The 19,628-nt window shown below is 35.8% G+C and overlaps 1 protein-coding gene and 1 long non-coding RNA gene across 3 annotated transcripts; one reads left to right on the top strand and one right to left on the bottom strand.

The window, feature by feature from the left end:
• Positions 1-3,715: 3,715 nt before the first annotated feature.
• LOC138926613 (uncharacterized) lies at positions 3,716-4,848 on the top strand. Its single transcript, XR_011443193.1, has 2 exons — positions 3,716-3,872; positions 3,928-4,848. It is a non-coding gene; the product is annotated as an uncharacterized lncRNA (long non-coding RNA).
• Positions 4,849-11,742: 6,894 nt separating this feature from the next.
• LOC108119325 (decapping and exoribonuclease protein Rai1-like) lies at positions 11,743-18,808 on the bottom strand. 2 transcript variants are annotated; one of them, XM_070280064.1, is made up of 5 exons: positions 18,606-18,808; positions 12,526-12,971; positions 12,320-12,467; positions 12,036-12,243; positions 11,743-11,977 (listed from the first exon to the last, which is right to left on the bottom strand). In XM_070280064.1, the coding sequence occupies exons 2-5, from the start codon at positions 12,953-12,955 to the stop codon at positions 11,792-11,794; spliced, it is 972 nt and encodes a 323-aa protein (XP_070136165.1). In that variant the 5' UTR covers positions 12,956-12,971; positions 18,606-18,808; the 3' UTR covers positions 11,743-11,791. The 2 variants fall into 2 exon arrangements, with proteins under 2 accessions (XP_070136165.1, XP_017087965.2); XM_017232476.3 differs by having other exon boundaries at positions 12,526-12,967.
• Between the last annotated feature and the right edge of the window lie 820 nt (positions 18,809-19,628).

Here is a 19,628-nt window from a genome sequence, read left to right as displayed (position 1 = left end):
TGGCTGCTCGTACACATATCATATATCATTACACACTTTACACTAAGAAGCCAAAAAGGGGTGTGGCACTGGGAGCGGTATGGATGTGAGGGTATCCTAGTGTGAGATATGGGATGTGCAACGATATTTTACAATATAATTATGTCAACTACAGAGCATGACGACAAAATCTCCAACGAGCTCTCAACTTCAACAATACTTTGTGTGTGTGTGCTGGTGTGTGGGGGTGTTTGGGTGAGTGCCCTCCCTTGAGTGAGAGGGGGAGGTTAAAAAGAGTGTTGGAGCCAGCATATGAAATGATGTCACCCGCCGGGATTACAAGCGGGCTTTGAGATTTCACATTCAACTGACTCTGAAGCTTTCCAGCTGCACGGGCATCCATCTACTTGCACTCTCCCGCCCCGATATCCTCCACATTGCTTTTGCACTTTTTTTTTGCATCACAGTTGGCAACCTCTGACCACTCCGTCCCCCCCTCGAACACACCTCGAACAGTCGCAGTTTTGCACACTTTGCACTTTGTTGAAAACAATTTAACCCGGTTTACCAGGGTATCTCCCCCACGATTTCGATTTGCTCCTGGCTCTCCAGCGCATTCCGGCAGGCAATGAAATTAATTCAGCATGATGGTAACACACACATAAATAAACAGCCGCACCCGCACACCCCAAGCACATACTCACAATAAATAAATAGCCTTGTTGCAGTGTATCAACGAAATTAATGATAAATCTGGGCAGGGAAAAAATTCAGCAAACACGCCGCGAACGTAAATCCCTTTTTCTGGGTTTTATTTTCGCAAATAGTTGCTCAATGGGATATGGATTTATTGAATTGGTTTTTTGGTGATTTACAATAAAATATGGAATATATTCTTTATTAAGTGAACAGGTTTTTTGCCACCATCGCGAGAGCTTCATTTTTGTTCAATTATTCCCATCTGCGAACTGCGAAAGCCTTAATTCCTCTGATCCCAGTCCTTAAAGTTTTTGTCACCTGTCTCTTTCCAGGCATCTCACTCGCTCTGCAGCTCTCCCTGCTCCCCTCGCAGCAGCAATGAAAATTTTAATTACTTTGCCACTTTTGGCGGCTGACTTTGCGGTTAGCTGCTTAATAATCGCTCACGAATCAAAGCTCATTTGTCTCAGGAAACCGCAGCCGCTTCTCCCAACATACATATACAAAATACAGAGCACACATACCCATGTATATACCGTAACCACAAACGCCGCAGGGTATGCTACACTTGTTTGCAATAACTCTTTACAGGACACAAAATAGCGCCCGAGGAGAAAAGTCCTGCCAAAAAAAGGGGGAAAAAAAGGCAGAAAGAGAGAGGCACTCCATCATCGCATTACTCATACGCCGCATGTGACCAAATATTTGCCCACTCACGCGAACACACACACGGCACGAGCCCCCACAAACACACCCGCACATTCACAGACTGGCTGCTGTATCTGAAAGATACTTTCAGATACTTTTTGAAGCACATCAAATTAGCGCCCTCCAAAGCCACAAAACCATTCTATTTGGCCAACAAAACACTCACTTCTCACTTTTTCAGGCCTCGTCGGTGCCGGATTTTACCTGGCTGTGTCCCCATTGCAATAGCTGCAGCCAATCCCTAACCTTTGACCCTCAAACAGAGCCAGCAAAGGGGTGCGGGGCAAAGGAAACGGCAAAAGCAAAGCCAGTCAGAGTCAGAGCCATAGCCAGACCCAGAGCCAAGCCCACTGCCAACGACACTCAGCCAAAAGGCAAACAAATACAAATCCTATTTGAATTGTTGGCAAGTATTTGGCCTCACAGGACACTGTAAAAATTTTTGCGATAAGTTTTCAGTTATATTTAAAAATATAATGATTTTTGTACATCATCAAAATTTACCAACTAAGTTGCCTAAATACAACGAACAATATTTAATTAAAATAATAGACTTAAATAGCATTAACCCTAAAAGCCGAAGGCCTCGCTGCCAGCGCTTTACCAATTAAGTTAGTCTAGTTTTGCAAACTTCTCTATCTTTAATAATAAATAAATAAATAAATAATGATTTTTAATAAACTTTTTATTGAAATTCTTAATAAGAATTTATTAAATATACTTGGAGATAACTAATTAAATATATAAATGCATGTATACGTGTATGTTGTGGCTATAAAGAAAATATAAATTCAGTGTTGATTTATTGAATATAACTTTAGCAAGTGAAATGAAAATTAAAGACAAGAAATTATTTTTAAAAAATATATAATTTAAAGCCATTTTGATTTACAAAGGCCTCCAAAATAACATTTTAATGCGTTTTTTCATAAATTCTTTGTTATATTATAAATTTTAGCTTGTAAGCACAAATTGCTTGTTAGAACTATAATTTTGAATTAATGCCAAAAGTATGGGTAAGATGTCTTTTATACATTTTTTATAAATATTAATCATTAATTAAAATAAACAATTCACCATTAAAGTCCTCAATAAATGTTATCAGATTTAAAAGGAACATAAATTATAGGTGCTGATTTTTTTCAAATATGTATACATAATTAATTTTTTTATTTGGTTATACTTCTATAATAATATTAACAGAGATTTTACTAAGTTTGAAATACTGTCTTTACCTACATTTCGATTTTTGTATCAGTTTTTGTAGTCTAAGAATATTATTATAGTTTCAGCATATTTTGAATAAAAGGTAGTTGACCAACATAGACATATAACTTCTTGCAGTGCAAATCCCAAGTCCAGTCACCAGGAACCAAATCAAGTGGCTTCAACTGAAGCTACAACATTGCCTCTTTATCCGAAGACGGCGAGTCGAAGGAAATCGGGAAGCGGGAATCGGGGCTGAGCAAATATTAATCTAGCCAAGATAGCAAGTCCCTCAGGTACGCGATGGTTACCCGCCTCTCCCAGCCACCCCCTCTTAGCCAAATCAATTGCAATTACAACAAACAAACACTCGAAGGTGGAGGGGCAAGGGGATCCTGGGTGAGGGAGTCCTGAAGTCGAGTCCTGGTTGCAGGGTAGAATGCAAATCGAAATCGAAATGAAAATCACGTTCCATTCCGCTGTGCAATGTCTTTTACATTTTGCGTTTCGGATTCGAGTCCCTTTGCATTTGTTGCCTTTTCCACTGGAGTTTGTTTGCATTCGATTGCCTTGCTAAACATGTGCAATGAAAAATTCGTGCATAAAAAACAGGCATCCAGCGATGTCCTGGCAGCGTCCTGGCCCACGAAAATAACATCATCTGAGAGCCAATAAATTGGCACTCGGCCTGTATGGGAAAGGTAATTTATAAACTTTATTTGTCGGAATTTCAAAGATAAACCATAAATTTTATACATTTTTTTACCTTTTATAATTTTTTTAGGTATGAGGTATTCAAGACGTAAGACCTAGTTATGATTGGTTTATAATTAACTAAGCTTAATAATTTTTGTAAATATTATAAGCAATTGGCACTGTTGCAATGTAAGCTATGTATGTATCGCCAGCAAAAGAATAAGAAACAATTCCGATAACACTGAAAAAAAAGAACACAATAAAATATTATTATAAAATAATCAAGCTTAAAAATCAAAAAGAACAACTAGATTATTATTCTCATTATTGAAGATTAAAGCTCTCTTAATATTTCATATACATCCTATTCGCCAAAATCGCTCCAAACATATCTACATATAACTGGCTTTCAAACAGTCAAAAACAACACAAGTAGCCTGTAAATTTCTCGAATCTAGTAGGTGGAAAATCCATGTAGTGTCGTCGTCCCCATATCGGGTTCAGTCTCATTCAATGTTTCGACCAGTCAGCGCCTGTGAAAATTCTCTGTATTAAAATTTTAAAACAATAAAAATAAAAAAAAAGTAAGTATAGTAATATTCTTTGGTAAGTAATAAAAGCTCCTTTAATGAATATTAGTAACAGGACTATCATGACGGAGGAGGCCATTCTTCGTTTGCGGATGGAGAGGATGTCCTAGAACCGAAGTAGTCTCGTGGGATTCGAGGCACACTCGTTGTGGAGACGCGACGGATCCCTTAACCTTGTGGTGTGGCAATGCGCTGTGCCCTGCAGGAAGTCTACATCCTGGGCGAGCAGCCAGTAGTGGCTGAAGATCTTCATCGTGAATTATTCCGAGGAGCCACCTGTATGCAAATTCGTACCGGCTTTGCTGCATCCGAATATTTTTCCCTCGGCCATAGTTTGCCTTTCAATACTGGAACGGGATGAAGGCTGGCATCCCGATGTCCATCCAGGACATTCTGCACGATCCTTGAAGCTACTGGAAGGAAGTCCGCAATAGTACGACGAAGTGATCCGGTTCCAGGCCAAGAACATGCCCCCCATTGTCAATGACACCCATCCTCCGCCTGATGTCTGATCCTCGGGCTGCAGCCCAATACTGACGAAGCTCCGCAATGGAAAGCTGATTACACACAATTCTGACGATGCTCCACAATGGAAAGCTGATTACACACAATTCTGACGAAGCTCCACAATGGAAAGCTGATTACACACAACTTTGGCATTACTTCTACACAAAATTCGATCTACCCAGGATCCCCAGATTCTGATGGAAGTTTTTAAAAACCCCCATCCTATGACTGACGGATGATCATCTGGCTGCAGCCCAATAATACTGACGAAGCTCCTCAATGGAAAGCTGATAATAAATCTGACAAGGCTCCTGAGTGGCAAGCTGATTACAAACAATTTTGGCATTATTTTTACACAAAATTCGCTCTATATGCAATCGTCCAGTTCTGATTGAGGATTTTTTTGTATCTTCCTCAATGGTGTTTATAAGAATAAATGGGGGCACATATGTATGCTTAAAAAGAGGTTTACCGATTTATTGGGAATATATATTCAAGTCGTTTGGAACATTAAAAAACTAAAATCTTGAAAACTAAATAACTTGAAATGTAGGTACATATTTCGCTTTAAATTCTGATGTTAATTGAAAAACTACAGTAATCTGTATACCCCGATACAATACCTATAAAGTAGCCCCGACGATGGATTATTTTCGCCTCTTTCTATAATTAAAACTGATGGAAGTATAATAAAATGTTGTCTTCTCTTTAATGCTTCTGAATATTGCTTTTAGTTAAATAGCTTCAGTCAACCAATTTGGCATTGAGTGGACCAATTTCGCCGTATCCTCTGCCGTTATTTTACTCCATTCTTCCTGAATAACCCTTTTAAGGGGACCCCCCCCCCATTCTCGATTTTAAATTTTGACGATTTTCAATGGGCTGGCAAATGAACATAAATTATTTTTTAGGACTGTAACATTTTTTTTTTTATTTTGTTTTTTTTAGCCACAAATCAAGCTGAAAAGTAAAGAAGATCTTCACCAATTTGATTTATCCTAGTTCATACCAGAGCTATATATGTACGTATAGAATAACGTGTTAATAATAGTTAATAGTTTTTGAGTAACATCATGCGCTAGTCGTAAAAACACTGTTTCGAGGAAAACGCGTTTAAAGTTTTGAGACGTCTCTCGCCATTATATGTATATAGGGTTTTGACCTTTTCTTGCCATACCAGGTGACGCGATTTTTTACCATACAAAATTTGCTTTTATCACAGAAAATATTTTATATTTGGGATAAAAGGGCGTAAAATTCAAGAAATACGCAAACCTTGTACATGAAATAGTTGTTTTATAATCTATGGTATATAAAGGAAAAGTTTTGTTTTTCGTTTTTTATTCATAAATTTAATTACTAGAATAAGTGCGTAAAATAAACATTATAACATTATACGTACATAATATTTAGTATTAAACTCCTTCCCAAATTCAAATTAATAAAATAAACCTGATTTGGCGACCCAATAATCCGATGACTTATCACACGACTCTTGGCATCAGACGGCATAAATAATAATTAACATTTTTAAAGTCGCACAAAAATGTAAAAAGTTCCTTAAGGGAGGTGAAAAAAAAGAAAAAAACCAAAGCAACATTCATCATGTCCGAACATGTCCGAGATAAACCAAAACAGAAGACAAATGAAAGTTCATAAATTGTCAAGCAGCCGGAAAAGGAGGAAATGAAAACAAAATTCTTCTTCTCTTTTTTCTATCTCTCTCACTCGCTTTACTATTTTTTCTTGCATCTTTTCCATTTTCTTTGTTTTCCTGGTGAAAAGTAACAAAAATTAAAAACAAGAATAAAGGAAAGAATACTAAAAAGTAATTCCATTTCCCATTCTTTATCTTTCTTAATGTCAGTGGAATTTTATTAATCAAATGCATTTTGGAAGCTATGTGTAGCTTTGGTTCTTCAGAACCAATCAATTTTTATTTTATTAGAAGGGCGTGGTAGTTGTTAACTATCTTAATTGCTTTTAATACTTTTGGTATTTTTTAATTAAATTTGGGTATGTTTGGTATTATAAGAATAGAGTTAGGCAATGAATGAGACATCTGTGACTCGTATAAAGGATTTTTGTATATTCTTTAGCATGATGACCTCCTCCTACATACATACAATGTACATATGTATGTAGAAAGAAAATATTCATTTCTTCAGCTGTATAACTCTATCATACATTTATACCAGGGGTGCTCAACGCCTATACACTGAGTGCACTTTTGTTTTTGTAGATGCTCTGTGCTTATGGCTAGTGCGCCCATAAGCACCGTGCATATGGGCTTCGATTACCATGCGAAACAAAAACAATTTTGCTTGTTTCTTCATTACATCTCTATCCGTCGTCACACTTCGCTGAACGCAGTGTATTTTGTTTTTGTTTTTTCCTCGAGCACATGCACTGGAACTTATTCTTCTGTCTGCTTTGGCTTTTGATTTATTTCGTGGGACTAAATAATAATAATCTGGAAGCTCAATTAAAATTATCAACCACTAAAATTAATATAAATATTAAATCTTTTTTAAGCCAAATATAAAAAAAAAAATAAATAAATATTTAAAACTGTTTTTTTTCTCTCAGTGCACAGCTGCGCCCCAACACTAAAGCGCCGCTACATATGTATGTACACGTTTTCTTGTGTCTGTGTTAGTAAACGCACTGCCATAAGACGAATTTGAGCACCCCTGATTTATACACTCAGGCATGTATTTCGTCACCTCTGTAATGATACTCAAATTCCCTTTGGAATCGGCCAACTAATTTTGATATTTGGTTTGTTCTCCGATATATCCGATATAGCTTCCAAAACGCCAGGGGTACAAAAGCTTCGAAGACACCATTCCCTTCTTGTTTTCAATTAATTTTATTTCAAGATAAGAGCTTAAACTTTATCATGGCATTTAAAGGTAATGTTTTAAAATAGTCCTCACTCTTCTTGAGCTTACTTTAACCGTTAAATCAATTTTCCAAGGATGCTCTTGAGAAGCCATAAAGGACCATCACCCTCTTACTTCCCCTCCTTCCCTGGCCACTCCCCCCCACTCGATTCCACCTTGGGGCCACTGTTTGCTTTTGGCCAGGCTTTCGGTTAATTGGCAATGCAAAGTCGCGGCCGAAACAAAAGGCCAAGTTCTCGCCACCAGAATGCTAATGAAGCGCAAGACTCTCTCCCGTTCCGACCCCGAACCGGTGGCCCAAACGAGACTTAAAGTTTTAAGTGTAAATCGCTTCAATGCCAAAAACGAAATTATTATAAAATCAAACAATGAACAATGAACAGAGCCCACGGCGGACTGGATGGCCAGGTCGGGTCGTAATGAATATGGAAAATGGGAATAATGGAACAGACTTGACCCCTTGGCTGCCAAAAAAGGCACTCAAAAAAATATTTAATCTTAATCTATATATTTTTAGATTAAAAGTAATGTTATTGTCATGTAATTGTTTAGAATTTGAATTTTTTTAAAATGTCCTGGAAATTTTCTAAATTTTATTTCAAGGTTAAAGAGTCTAGTTTTCCAAAAATAAAATAGAAGGTCTAATAGAAAGATTCATAGTGTTAAAATAATAACTAATACTTCTTCAAAATTAGATTCTTAAACATTTCGATTTCCTTTATCCCTGAATCTGCTTTAAAGATTAATTATTTCCAAAAACCTCTATCCTCTACTTTTAATACCCAACAGTTAAAGCCTAAACTCCTTTTCCAAGTAAAAATATAATTTTCCAAACATTTCAAGTCCTTTTGCCTCAAACCAAAGGGTTTGCAAGAACACCAAGGATATTGCTTTCCAACCGAGAACCCAAGAGAACTGATGGAGGAGAAGGTTGAAAAGTGTCACTTCTATTTGCAGAAGACGCATTTCCAAGTGCACTTTGCATGGAAATTATGAATGCATGAAAAGGCTTATGGCCAGATTCGGATACACATACAGATTCGGGCTGCCAGGGCCGCAAAAACACGGCCTGGCCTGGTGGTGGATGGGAGGTGGCGGCTGTGGTGGCTGCGGGGAGTCCGGTTACTTTGCGGCCAGGCCTGAATTTAATGAGTTCTTTGTTTATGTATTCTCATTTATCTGAAATTACCACGCACAGGCAGGCGGACAGGTGGGGCCGGCTGATTACGCGCCTGTTAAAGTTTTGCGCGCAAATGTAATAATAAAATTGCAGCTTATTACCGCCAAAGGTGCGCACTGCCCACCTCCCAACTCCCAGCTCGCATCTCGGAGCGGAAGCGGAAGTGGCAGTGGGAGTGGGTGGTGTTGACTTAGGACCAAGTAACGGTACTGGTTTCATTACGCCCACTAAGTCCACCGTCCACTTCACCTGATCCTCCTCGCCGTAAGCCGGCGACAAAATGGAAGATGGGCATAAATTTCCAAATGGTTCCTCCTTTTACGACTGGAGCTGTCAAAGCAAAAGCAACAGTTGGACAAATAGAGCTATCAGGGGGTTCCGTATATTTTTTGATTAAGGGGTACCTCACATAGAAAAGCTTCAAGTCGGGGCTTATTATATGATCACTGTCCTACGAAAATGGCGATTGTTCCCTAGGGGTATTTAACCCGCGGAATATTTTGTGTAGTTTTCCAATATTTTATACCCGATACATCTAGAGAATAAGAAAACATGTTTTATAGATGTATGTATTTTAACCATTTACTACCGGGTTCGTAGTGCCAGAAACTATGTGATATGATATTGTAACGAAGTTCCAATTAGTTGAACCTTCCAATATTTCATTATTTCAAAATTTCCTGTTTCCATTCATAACTAAAAAACAGCTTATATGTAGGTGGTGCCCTAAACAGGAACACCATTTAACCCAAAAAAATAAATAAATAAATATAACTTTTTTGGCCAACAAAATTAAAAAAGAAAAGTTTCTGGCCAAGTTTCATAATGCTGTCCCCGCTGTTGGCCAAAACCCATTTACATTTCAGATCTAGATCCGAATCCAAATACCAAATAGCAAGTCCAAATCCGAGTTCTGGCCGTAGCCCGTGGTCCTGGTCCTGGTCCTGGTCCTGGTCGGAGTCCTGGTCCGAGCAGTTGCTTTCACATATCACATGCTAATGCTTTTGATGTCTCCCTGCCGGGACGTGGGATTATCAAGGACGAAGCCGCAAAAAACTTGGCCAACAAACCTCCTGCCATGTCGCCTAATCTAAACAGTCAAAGGAGCGGAAGAGCCCAGCGCCATCGGAAAAAGCAAAAAGCAAAAAACCAGAAAAACACAATAGGAAAGACAGAAAAACAAAACCCCAAAGCAGAAAAGCACAAATGGCATAAAAAACAGAAAGAAAGGCAGAAGGGCTGCAAAACAAGGAAACATTGTAGTATGATCACTTAAAAAAATTATTAAATATTTATTTTTATATTTTTTTGTTTTAAATTTTTGTTTTAAAAATAAATTATGTGTACCTTTCAAATGTTGAAACTTACACATACATGAATCCTAAAAGAAATATTACAAAACTTTCAAATATTCAGCTCATGTCATATATAACAATAATTATTAAAAATCTGGCTCTCTCGATTTTAAAGATTTAATATTTAATAAATATTTAATTAAGATTTCATTATTGTACATAAAGAATTTTTTGTAGTGCATATATTTGCATGCGTTGGCCCCAAAATTTGGATTGTTGCGCGAGTTGTAAGCGTATTTGAATTTCCTGGTTTCAGTTCTTCATTGACTTCGCCTTGCCAGAAACTATTCAAAGCCAGATGAATGGCCGATGAGTTGGTGGGACAGTGTAATGAAGACAAATAAAGGCAATTCCAGCTCTATGACTGTGTGACAGTGTCCTTTACATTCACCCACCCACCATCCGCCAATGCCCCGCCTATCCTGGTTCTGCCTGGTATTTTCACTTCCGCTTCCGGTTTCCAAGCATCCACCTGCTGTCACGGTCGCTGTTTATTTGTTTAGGGACCACTTTTTTAAATCACGATAAATTTAGTTCTAAGTATATATTAAATTTGAAACATATTTAGTAATATGTAGACATTTTCATATTTATTTAATAATACAATTTTATAAAAAAAGAACTTGAGTTTTGAGATTTTGGTGTCTTAATTTTATTTAAAAGGGAAATAGTGCAAGAGGAATGCTTCACAGAAAGCATTCATAGGAAGTGCTTCACAGGAATAACCAAACTTATTTAATTGAAAAAAAAAAATTTATTTTTGAAAATAATTATGAAGGTATTTTAAGTTAATTTTGTAATTTTGATTTACTCAGTATTAGCTTCTTTTATTTCAACCTTTATGGTAAGCATAAAACTATTTTCATAAACTTAAACTTAAATATATATTTATTATTTCAAATCTTTTAAATTAAATAATGAGAATTTTTAGTTTAAAATTTTGATGCATTACATTTATATTTCACATTTACGAAAATTCAACCCTTAGCCGAGACATTTAATATGAAAAGCCCTCGGAGTTCGATGGTCGATGGCTGAATGTCAATTTGGGAAAATTGCATGTTTATTTGTCCCTTGATTAATGGACGGGGACACACAGGACATAAGGTCCTTAGCCGCAAGTCTTCAATCATAGAAAGTTCCCATACAATTCATACACAAGCAAATATATTTTTTGTGCTTTGCCCTTTGGTTTATTTATGCATAAAATTTATAGGCCGAAACCAGCATATTTGTGTCATTAGCCGCAAATTTTTGAACCATTTGTCATTAGAGCTGAATGCAGAAGGGGCCGGACCGAAATGGACCAAGAATTTGCATAAAACAAACGGACACAGCCTGGCCTACATGCGTGTGTGTCTAAGTGTGTGTTGGCCATTGTGCGATGCCAAAATGTGTGACCGACAAGATTTATCAAGTAATAACAGACATTTCGGACAACCCATAGACCCATTAGTCACACGCTGTTTGACATTGTCTGAAAATATCATTTTAATCACAGACCACACACACATGAGGAAGTTCAGGATGCGGATGCGGAGGTGACTCCTTCATCGCCATGGTCCAGTGCCTTTAAGCGGGTTAAAGGGCTCTTAAGGTGACTAAATACCGCCTTATAACTCAAAAACCTTGACATTAAGACAGTTGGCATTTAATGCTACCTCAGACTTGCATCGAATACAAGACAGTGTTCTATATAGTACTATATGATACTTGGTACTAAAGCCCGTAGATAATCAACCTACATACCTAGTATGTACAATATTAAGACAGTGTTATAAATGTTACCCATTAGTCACTACTTTTTCCAAATAAGTAAACAACATTATACGCCTGACCCACATTTCTTTTAGAAAATGTAACAAAAAATATACTTGTAATTTATTCCTAAAGAAAATATTATTTTTCCAAAAAAATACGAAAAAATATATTGGCGTTTATTTCTTAACTCGATAAAATAATACTTTAAAAGTTAATGTTGGCTTTTTCAAGGAAATCACTTTTAAAAGCCTCATCGAAAATTAATACATTTCCGACGAGAGTAAACTTTAGTCCCACATTCGGATTGTCGATCTCGTCCAATTTCTGTCTGATCTGCTCTAAAAAGCCATTCAGTTGTTTGAAGCCGGTCTGGTAATGGCTCAGATTAGACTGGAAGCGAGGTGAAAATAATAGACTACAAAGTTTAAGGTTATAGTTAAATGGTTACCTTGAGAAAGTCCCCAACGGCCTCGACCTCAATCCTTTCGGACACACATCCATTTTCATCGAATTTGGCTACAGCCAACTGACTGGCTCCACAAAGGTAGGCCTGAAGGACCCAAGAAGCACAGCGAAAAGAGGTTCGCCATTTCACATAACTTTTAACGACCCTTACGGTGGTCAAAGAGCACTTCTCTAGCTCCTCGGGTTCAGTGCTGTCGGTAATAAGAATTAGTTTACTATAAATGGTCTAAACTGTATTTCGTTCAAAGATATTTGATTTCAACTTACAGATCCCCGAGCTTTTCGGTGTTTGTAACCCCCACAACCTCGGACGAGTAGAGTAATCGGAATTGCCCCAATTGAGCGGAGAACATTCCATACATCTGGTCCCTCTCATCTAATGAGGCATCCGTATCGGGAAGTTTTCCTGGCGCATCTAGATAAATATCGTACCATTTGTGTATATCCAAAAAAAAACTGCGACGGGGTCTTACCACTAAATAGGTACTGGCGTGCCTTAAATTTGTAGGAATTACGAGCGTTAGCTTCCTCTTCTTTCCTATGCAACTTTAGAAAGATACACCCATTATGCCTGAAGGCCTCCAACGATAAATCGATGCTAAACGAGCTTAAAGGCTCGGCCTCAGTTAGGTTTCTTAGTACACCGCGGCAGCAAAAGACGTCAAAGTTGTGTCTAGTAAACGCCGATTTATCGACGTGCCCAGAGTAGTACTGCATCATGTCGAGGAGACCGGGATATTCTTGGTTTCGATGGACATAGGTTTCGTAGTTTTTGTCCAGATGCAAGGGATACTCCCTGTCCTCTGGCATTCGAAAGTATTTAATGGCGGAAATCGGTGACAACTTTTTGCTCTCCGGGTCGTAATGGAAGAGGTTTCGCAAACGAATGTCGCTGAGCTCCATTATTTCTTGTTTCTGGCTTCCAAAAATAAAAATAAGAGTGTGTGCACAGTTTAAAGTCAACAGCTTTAAGGATGTAGTCTCATGTTCCGGCCTACTTTTTAGAGGTTATTTAAAAAAAATTTTTTTGGAATAAAAAATAATGCGATTGTTTCAATTTTCAAATATGTTTTTATAGGCCCTATAAACTATTTGAAAATATTTTGTTTAATTTATTCTTGTGTAGTTTAATACACTTTATAGCATGCCAAAGTATGCATATAAAAAAAAAGGTAGGTCCCTGGCGCAGGTGATTTCGACTGATAGAGTCATCCGAAACAAAAAATTAGAATAGATTATTGTTTTGTAAGCTTATGGCTCGCAAACTCTTAGGCGCGTTAAGAGGTTTCACCGCAGCGATCTGTCTTCCCGTGTTGTTCAATAATATTGTAAACTAATGTAAATAACTGTAAATTATTGTATAAAGTCTAGGCCCATATCCCATATGTACCATATTCACCCTACCTTCTAAGCGCCCGGTTATGTTCAAATGGTTCTGAACGATTCCGGCGACTAAAATAAAATTTAACTTGTTAAAAAAAAAAAAAAAAAAAAAAAGTAAGCTTATGGCTCTGTCCCGTACTAGAATGAAATATTTTCATCAACAAACAACAAAATGGCGAACTCACAAAACAAAAAATTAAAAAAAATTAAAAAAATTTATCTTAAATTAATGATAAAAAAAACTAATCATTAAAAATAAATGATTCTAGTACGGGACAGAGGTGTTACTTTTTAGAAAAACATATCCAAATTTCAGCTAGATCGGTACCATAGAATTGTGTGAATCACCTGCGCCGCACACAAAAATGTCGTTCGGAGAAAAACGCGTTTAAAGTTTAGACGCTATCGAGAAACTCATACTTTTCGGTGTAGGTGCGCTCTCGATTATGGGCTGTATCGCTGTCATTATTTGATATTTTTATTTGAAACATTAACAGTACATTCTTAATAAACAGTACTTTCGAAATATGTGACAAAAAAATAAAATCGATTTTTTCATCCTCACACATGAGACTAAATCCTTAAAAGTAAGAGACGGAAATGCTTCTAGCAGGGGGAGGTGATTCTGATCATGAATATATGTAACGCAAATATTTATGTAGGGTCAGAGATGTCTCCTTCATTGCGTTGCACACTTCTGGTCAAAATTATAATATCCTCTGCAAGGGTATAAAAACATAATACAAATTATTTTTAATTTTTCTACTACCTTTGCCTTTTTACATAAAAGGTATTGGCCAGCTTTATTGCTTGGTTATTAGCTTGGCTTTATTGCTATGTTGAGTCGGAGCCTTAGCTTCCAAATCTATTTCTCTCGGTGTATCACTCGTTTTCCCAGTCTAAGTATAAAAATATACATATGTATATCCCGATCCGGATCCCGAAATTTTAACTATTTGAGAAATTGAATTGCAACTTTTGAATTGACTTAACCCATTCTAGATGGCCAACTTTTGCCACATCCTGACCTTGTGTCCCTCTTTCCGTTTGTCCGTCTGTCCGCCAATTTGCGCATTTGCACCGCCAGCAAGCGGATGGCGGAGTTTCTGACTGATTTATGTGCGGCCATATCTTGGGTTAAGAACTTTTCACGGCGAAATGAAATTAAAAATTGAAGAATAAAACAAAAACAAAAAAAGAGAGGGAGAAAATTGGATGCTGAGGGGAAAATCTTGAGTAACTTTTTGATTTGTCTGCCGCCGTTCCATTTCCAATCCGAGTCCCAGTAGTTGTGGCCCCAGAGCCGCTGTCTTAAGTTTTAATTACACGAAACGTGAGCAAAATTACAAAATGCCTTTTGCACTTTTGATTTCTCGGCCATCTAAAAAACAAAAAACGAAAATTAATCTGTTTTGCCCAAAAAGCGTTTTGAACTAACAAAGTCTCTGTTTGTCACTGAACTGCCTCGGAAGTTTTTCGCGGAATTCTTTACGTTAACTGCATGTATTGATAAACCAAATAAATACAGTATTTTTAATAAATATACAATAAATTTGTGCATTAAAAGCATTAAAAATACAGATGAATGGAATTTTGGCCGATTTTTCAGTATAGTAAAGACTTACATTTAAATTCTCTGAAAATTAAATTTTGGAAAGTATGGGCGAAGTAGATCGCCATAGATTTTTAACTCAATACAAAAAGTAAATTTTCAACCATATATGTATGTACCTAATGTATGTACATATATGCTTATGTACTAAGCTAAGCTTCACAGGTGGCACCACTGAACTAGTAGCCCCACTTATCGGACTATATCTTGAGAAAGCGAATTATCCCAGATGAATGGTATATGAATAATTTAGTAAAATCGTAAAGCTAAAAATATTTTATTTTTGTGCATTTATTTTTCTAACTATTTCTACGTTTGGTCTGAAGGAAAGTCGAAGATCAAAAATCCTTTCACGTGCCGTAAGAGATGTTTAGAGAGATTCAATAGTTGTTTTTTTTTTAGTTCCACCGTTCTATCTTAATAGCTCAGCTTTCTATCCGATAGCTCAGTTATAAGGGAGCTATAGGATATAGTCGGCAAATCCCCGCCGTTCCGACTTACATATATACTGCGTGTTCAAAGTTTCATGTCGTGTGCCTTAAAACTGAGACTAGTTAGAGTAGAAACAGACAGACGGAAATGCTTATGGTGATCCTGATCAAGAATATATCTATATACTTTGGGTCGGTGATGACTCCTTCCCTGCATTGTACACTTTTGTAAGATGGTATTAAAATCCTTTTTAATATTTTGTTGCAGTGTGTTGCTAATAATATTAATTTTTGAGTTTTTGTGATATGAATCGTGATTAAGATAACACTCGTTACCCGTCTTTTACCTCTATTCTTACTCTCGTTTTGTATATCTTTTATGAAGTTGTGGTCCACTGGGTGGACGTTGATGTATCGTCAAGCTTAAACAGCTGCGCAGTTAGGGGATTATCGCAGATACGTTCCGTCAAAAAAGACGTGAATATTATTCAAATCGTAAGAGCCAATTAAAATAAAATTCATTTTGTTATTAAAGTTATTAATTGTAGGCAAAATAATAAAATATATATTTTCGTAGCTTTACTGGTTCCGAAGTTATCCGGTTTGGAATTTTTTTCTCTTAATTTTTAACGTTAGTTGTAAAAAGAAACATTGTAGAACAAAAGATGTTTAAGAATTTATAATTATGAAAATTATCATTTCTTTTTTTTTTATCATGAAAATGATCAAAAAAACATACACAGATTGCTTTGTAAAGATCCGGCTGACTCAAGGGTCGACGCGTATTCAAAATTAGAGTGTTGTAATTTTAGTGAATCAAAATACTTTTACTTTTACGCGAATCTCTTCCATATTGATATATATTTGGAAATTGCTTTGCAAAATGATCTAATTAAACCAATACCTTTCGTTTGTATATCAGTCAAAAAAAAATACCAATTAAACGCAAAAAGAAAATTTTTAATTCTTCGGCACATATGTACTTATTTTGAATAATTTTTTTTTGTTAATTCTTAATTCTGTATAACATAATTATGTATGATATGTAGAGCGAACGCTAGGGGATGCGGTTCCGTCACCCGTGGACTGCAGTCCACAGTGTTTTAATGTGAATGACTAATGTTAATGTTTAATGTTATATAACAAACATTATATAAATACCTTAGATATTGGAAGGAAGGCAGGAAGCTGTAGGTACCAATAACTTTTCTGAAAGTACCTAAACTACTTTTGAATCATAGCCGAGCAGATTCGATATACAGAAGGACATGGAAGTCCATGGAAGAAGGACACTTCCATATTGCATATTCCTTTTGCAATACTATATTCCCAATTTCACTATTAGTGGTGCCTATTATTGGCCTCTTTGTAGGTTCATAAACTAATCAACTCAATCAATTGAATTTGTTGCCGTTAAAAACTGCTGCTCCCTAATGTATGTAGATACGAAAATAAAGCAAATTACTCAAGCTTTTGGCAATGGAATGGTGAATTATTATTTTTATTGACTTTTCCAAAAAGGAAAAGTGTCCGGAAGTGCCAGATGAAGGAGAGTGGGTTACTCTTTGGCAGCTGTTCCCTGGTATATTACATCCCGAGTGTTCTTATTATTATTATTATTATTATTATTGTGCATATTATCATGATTATTGTTATGGTTTCTGCATTTTAAAACAAATGAGACTCAAATGAGTTGTTCGTGTGGTATGTTTTCTGTGTGCGTGTGTAAGAAGGAAATGCCAAAAATTACCCAAGAAATGATATTTTTTATGTTCCTTTAACTGCCTGTCCGTTGCCCATCAATTTTACTAACTTCTGGAGAAAGCATTTTACCAAAGTAAAATGTGCGAGCACACAAACTCAAGTCGAACATAAAAATCAAATTTCGACATAAATTGTTAGCTCAACATTTATATACATATATACGTATTGTAAATATTTCGAGGAAGTCGAAAGTGTGTTTAAATTTCAGTTCTCAATATTTTAAAGCAACACACAAAATAAAATATAAAATACTTGACATAAAATAAAAGTTCTTTGTAGGAGTACCTATACATTAAACATATATATATTTTACTTCTTAATACTATTTAAAAAATATCTAAGATTCCTCTTAAATGCAAGTACATTGGGATTTATGTACTTCGTTTTAAGGATGCTTCTTTAAGCGCTTAAATGTTCGGAAATGAAATTTTTTTGTTAAGTGTAGCAAATTACGTAATTATAGCCCCACTCTCGATTTACGCTGATTCTCCAGATTTTTACTCTTCAATACGTTTGTTTACATTTTTCCAAGCTGATAAAAATTCAATGATATGTATGTATGTATGTATATGCGTATTAAGCTTCCATGCTTCTCATGCATTTATTAAAAACTTCAACACTAGTAGCCTGACATTCTAATTATCTATGATATTTTATGAAATATCCGGATTTTACTAATCGTCTAATCGAAAGTTCATTCTCTTTTAAGCTTACTATTACTCTTAAGAGTAAGAAAAAGTTTTCTTAGGATCGTTCTATTTTAAACTTACACAGATAACGAGTGAATTAGTCACATTTAATTATAATCGTTACAGGTGTATAAGACGTGTTAATATACGTCAAGATCGCAAGCGTTTCATCACCGGAACACGTCATAGTTGCTGCCCTCTGATCCCAGCCTGGATAGTGTCCAGTCTGATCTCATTCCTACGCTTCATCCCCTATTGCAGAAAATTTTTTTTTTTAATAATATAGCTTTTTTTGACTTCCGTTACTCTGGACTAACAAAACGTTCTGATATAACACTTGCGAACTTGAAAAACATTTGTCTTTGCTCTGTTATATGTCCATAGAAGTCACAATGTAACATAATTTAAATAGTTTAAGCACAATAAAAACTTAATAGAAAACTTTTTGGGAAGGGATCAAACTATTTTTTAGGGTGTTTAAATGTGAGGAATGAGAAACGATTGTCCGTTGGTCCTCCTTTTTTGTTGGATTGGTTAAGCAAAGTCATATATGTATTTTGTACAGGTATTGCTCCCAGCATAGATAAACGCAATTACATGAAAGAAGGGCATGTTTATACCCTTGCAGAGGGTATTATCGTCAAAAAAACTATGTCATATTTCACTGAGCTTACATATGTATGCAGATCTTGTAATATAATACTGTATATACTGTAATAATTCACTTTTGTTTTAAAGAACACTTCAAGCGACGTTTTTATTATGATTTTCTACAAAAATGGTTTCATTTAACTTTTTTTATAGTAGGTGAAAAAAATGGTTGATATTTGATTAGAATTGCGGATTACTATAAAATGGAGACATCCGTCTCTGAGAACGTTCTAAAGGCGACTGAATTCTCTCCAAAAATATTTGCGCTCGCGATTGCATTGGCTTTTCTAGGGAATTCCCCAATTTGAAAAGTTTAAGTCTTTTTTTCCAATTCGATTTACTCAGCAGATTCATCTCGCGATAGGCAAGTTGGAAAAAAATTAATTTTTTAACTTATACGCTGCACGTTACCAGATGTTACTTACAATTTTTAATGTTTACTATTGCACCTAAAAATCGTAATTTTTGTTGCTATTTGTGAATAAAAGGTCTGTAATAGGGTTGTCTAATATTTTGAAAGATATCGTATCGATGATATTTTTTTTATAAAAAATATTTAATATTTAAAATATTTAAAATATCACCGGGAAATATCGATATATTTGATATTTTTTGAATAAATTGTTTTCCTGCAAAATTAGCGGATTCCCTTATTTATTGAATCTCTAACTAAAAAGACAAGTTTCCTAAATAATTATTAAATTATATTTTCATATATATTGTATAAACTTAACGATCCCATCCATAAAATCCCATATCCCACTGCTCAACTTGGTACAGAAGTTCAATCCGCGTGGCTTTGAAATTCAGTGACCAAGGAAAAAATATCCAAAAATATCAAAAACAAACATCGATATTTAGGCAAAAAAATATTACGATATGAATATATCATTATTAGAAAAAAATATCGATATATTGATATTTTGATATATTATCAACAACCCTAGTTCAGAGCTTTAATAAAATTTTGGTTGTATACTTTTAGATGCTTTGGGGTCTGGTATCACCAAGGTGTTGCCGCGCGAGTCCTTCTTTCGGTTTTTCAT

Source organism: Drosophila bipectinata, chromosome XL, assembly GCF_030179905.1.
Source record: "Drosophila bipectinata strain 14024-0381.07 chromosome XL, DbipHiC1v2, whole genome shotgun sequence".
Classification (NCBI taxonomy): Eukaryota; Metazoa; Arthropoda; class Insecta; order Diptera; family Drosophilidae; genus Drosophila; species Drosophila bipectinata.
Note: the sequence above shows the minus strand (reverse complement) of the source record. Positions and strands in the feature narration are given on the sequence as shown.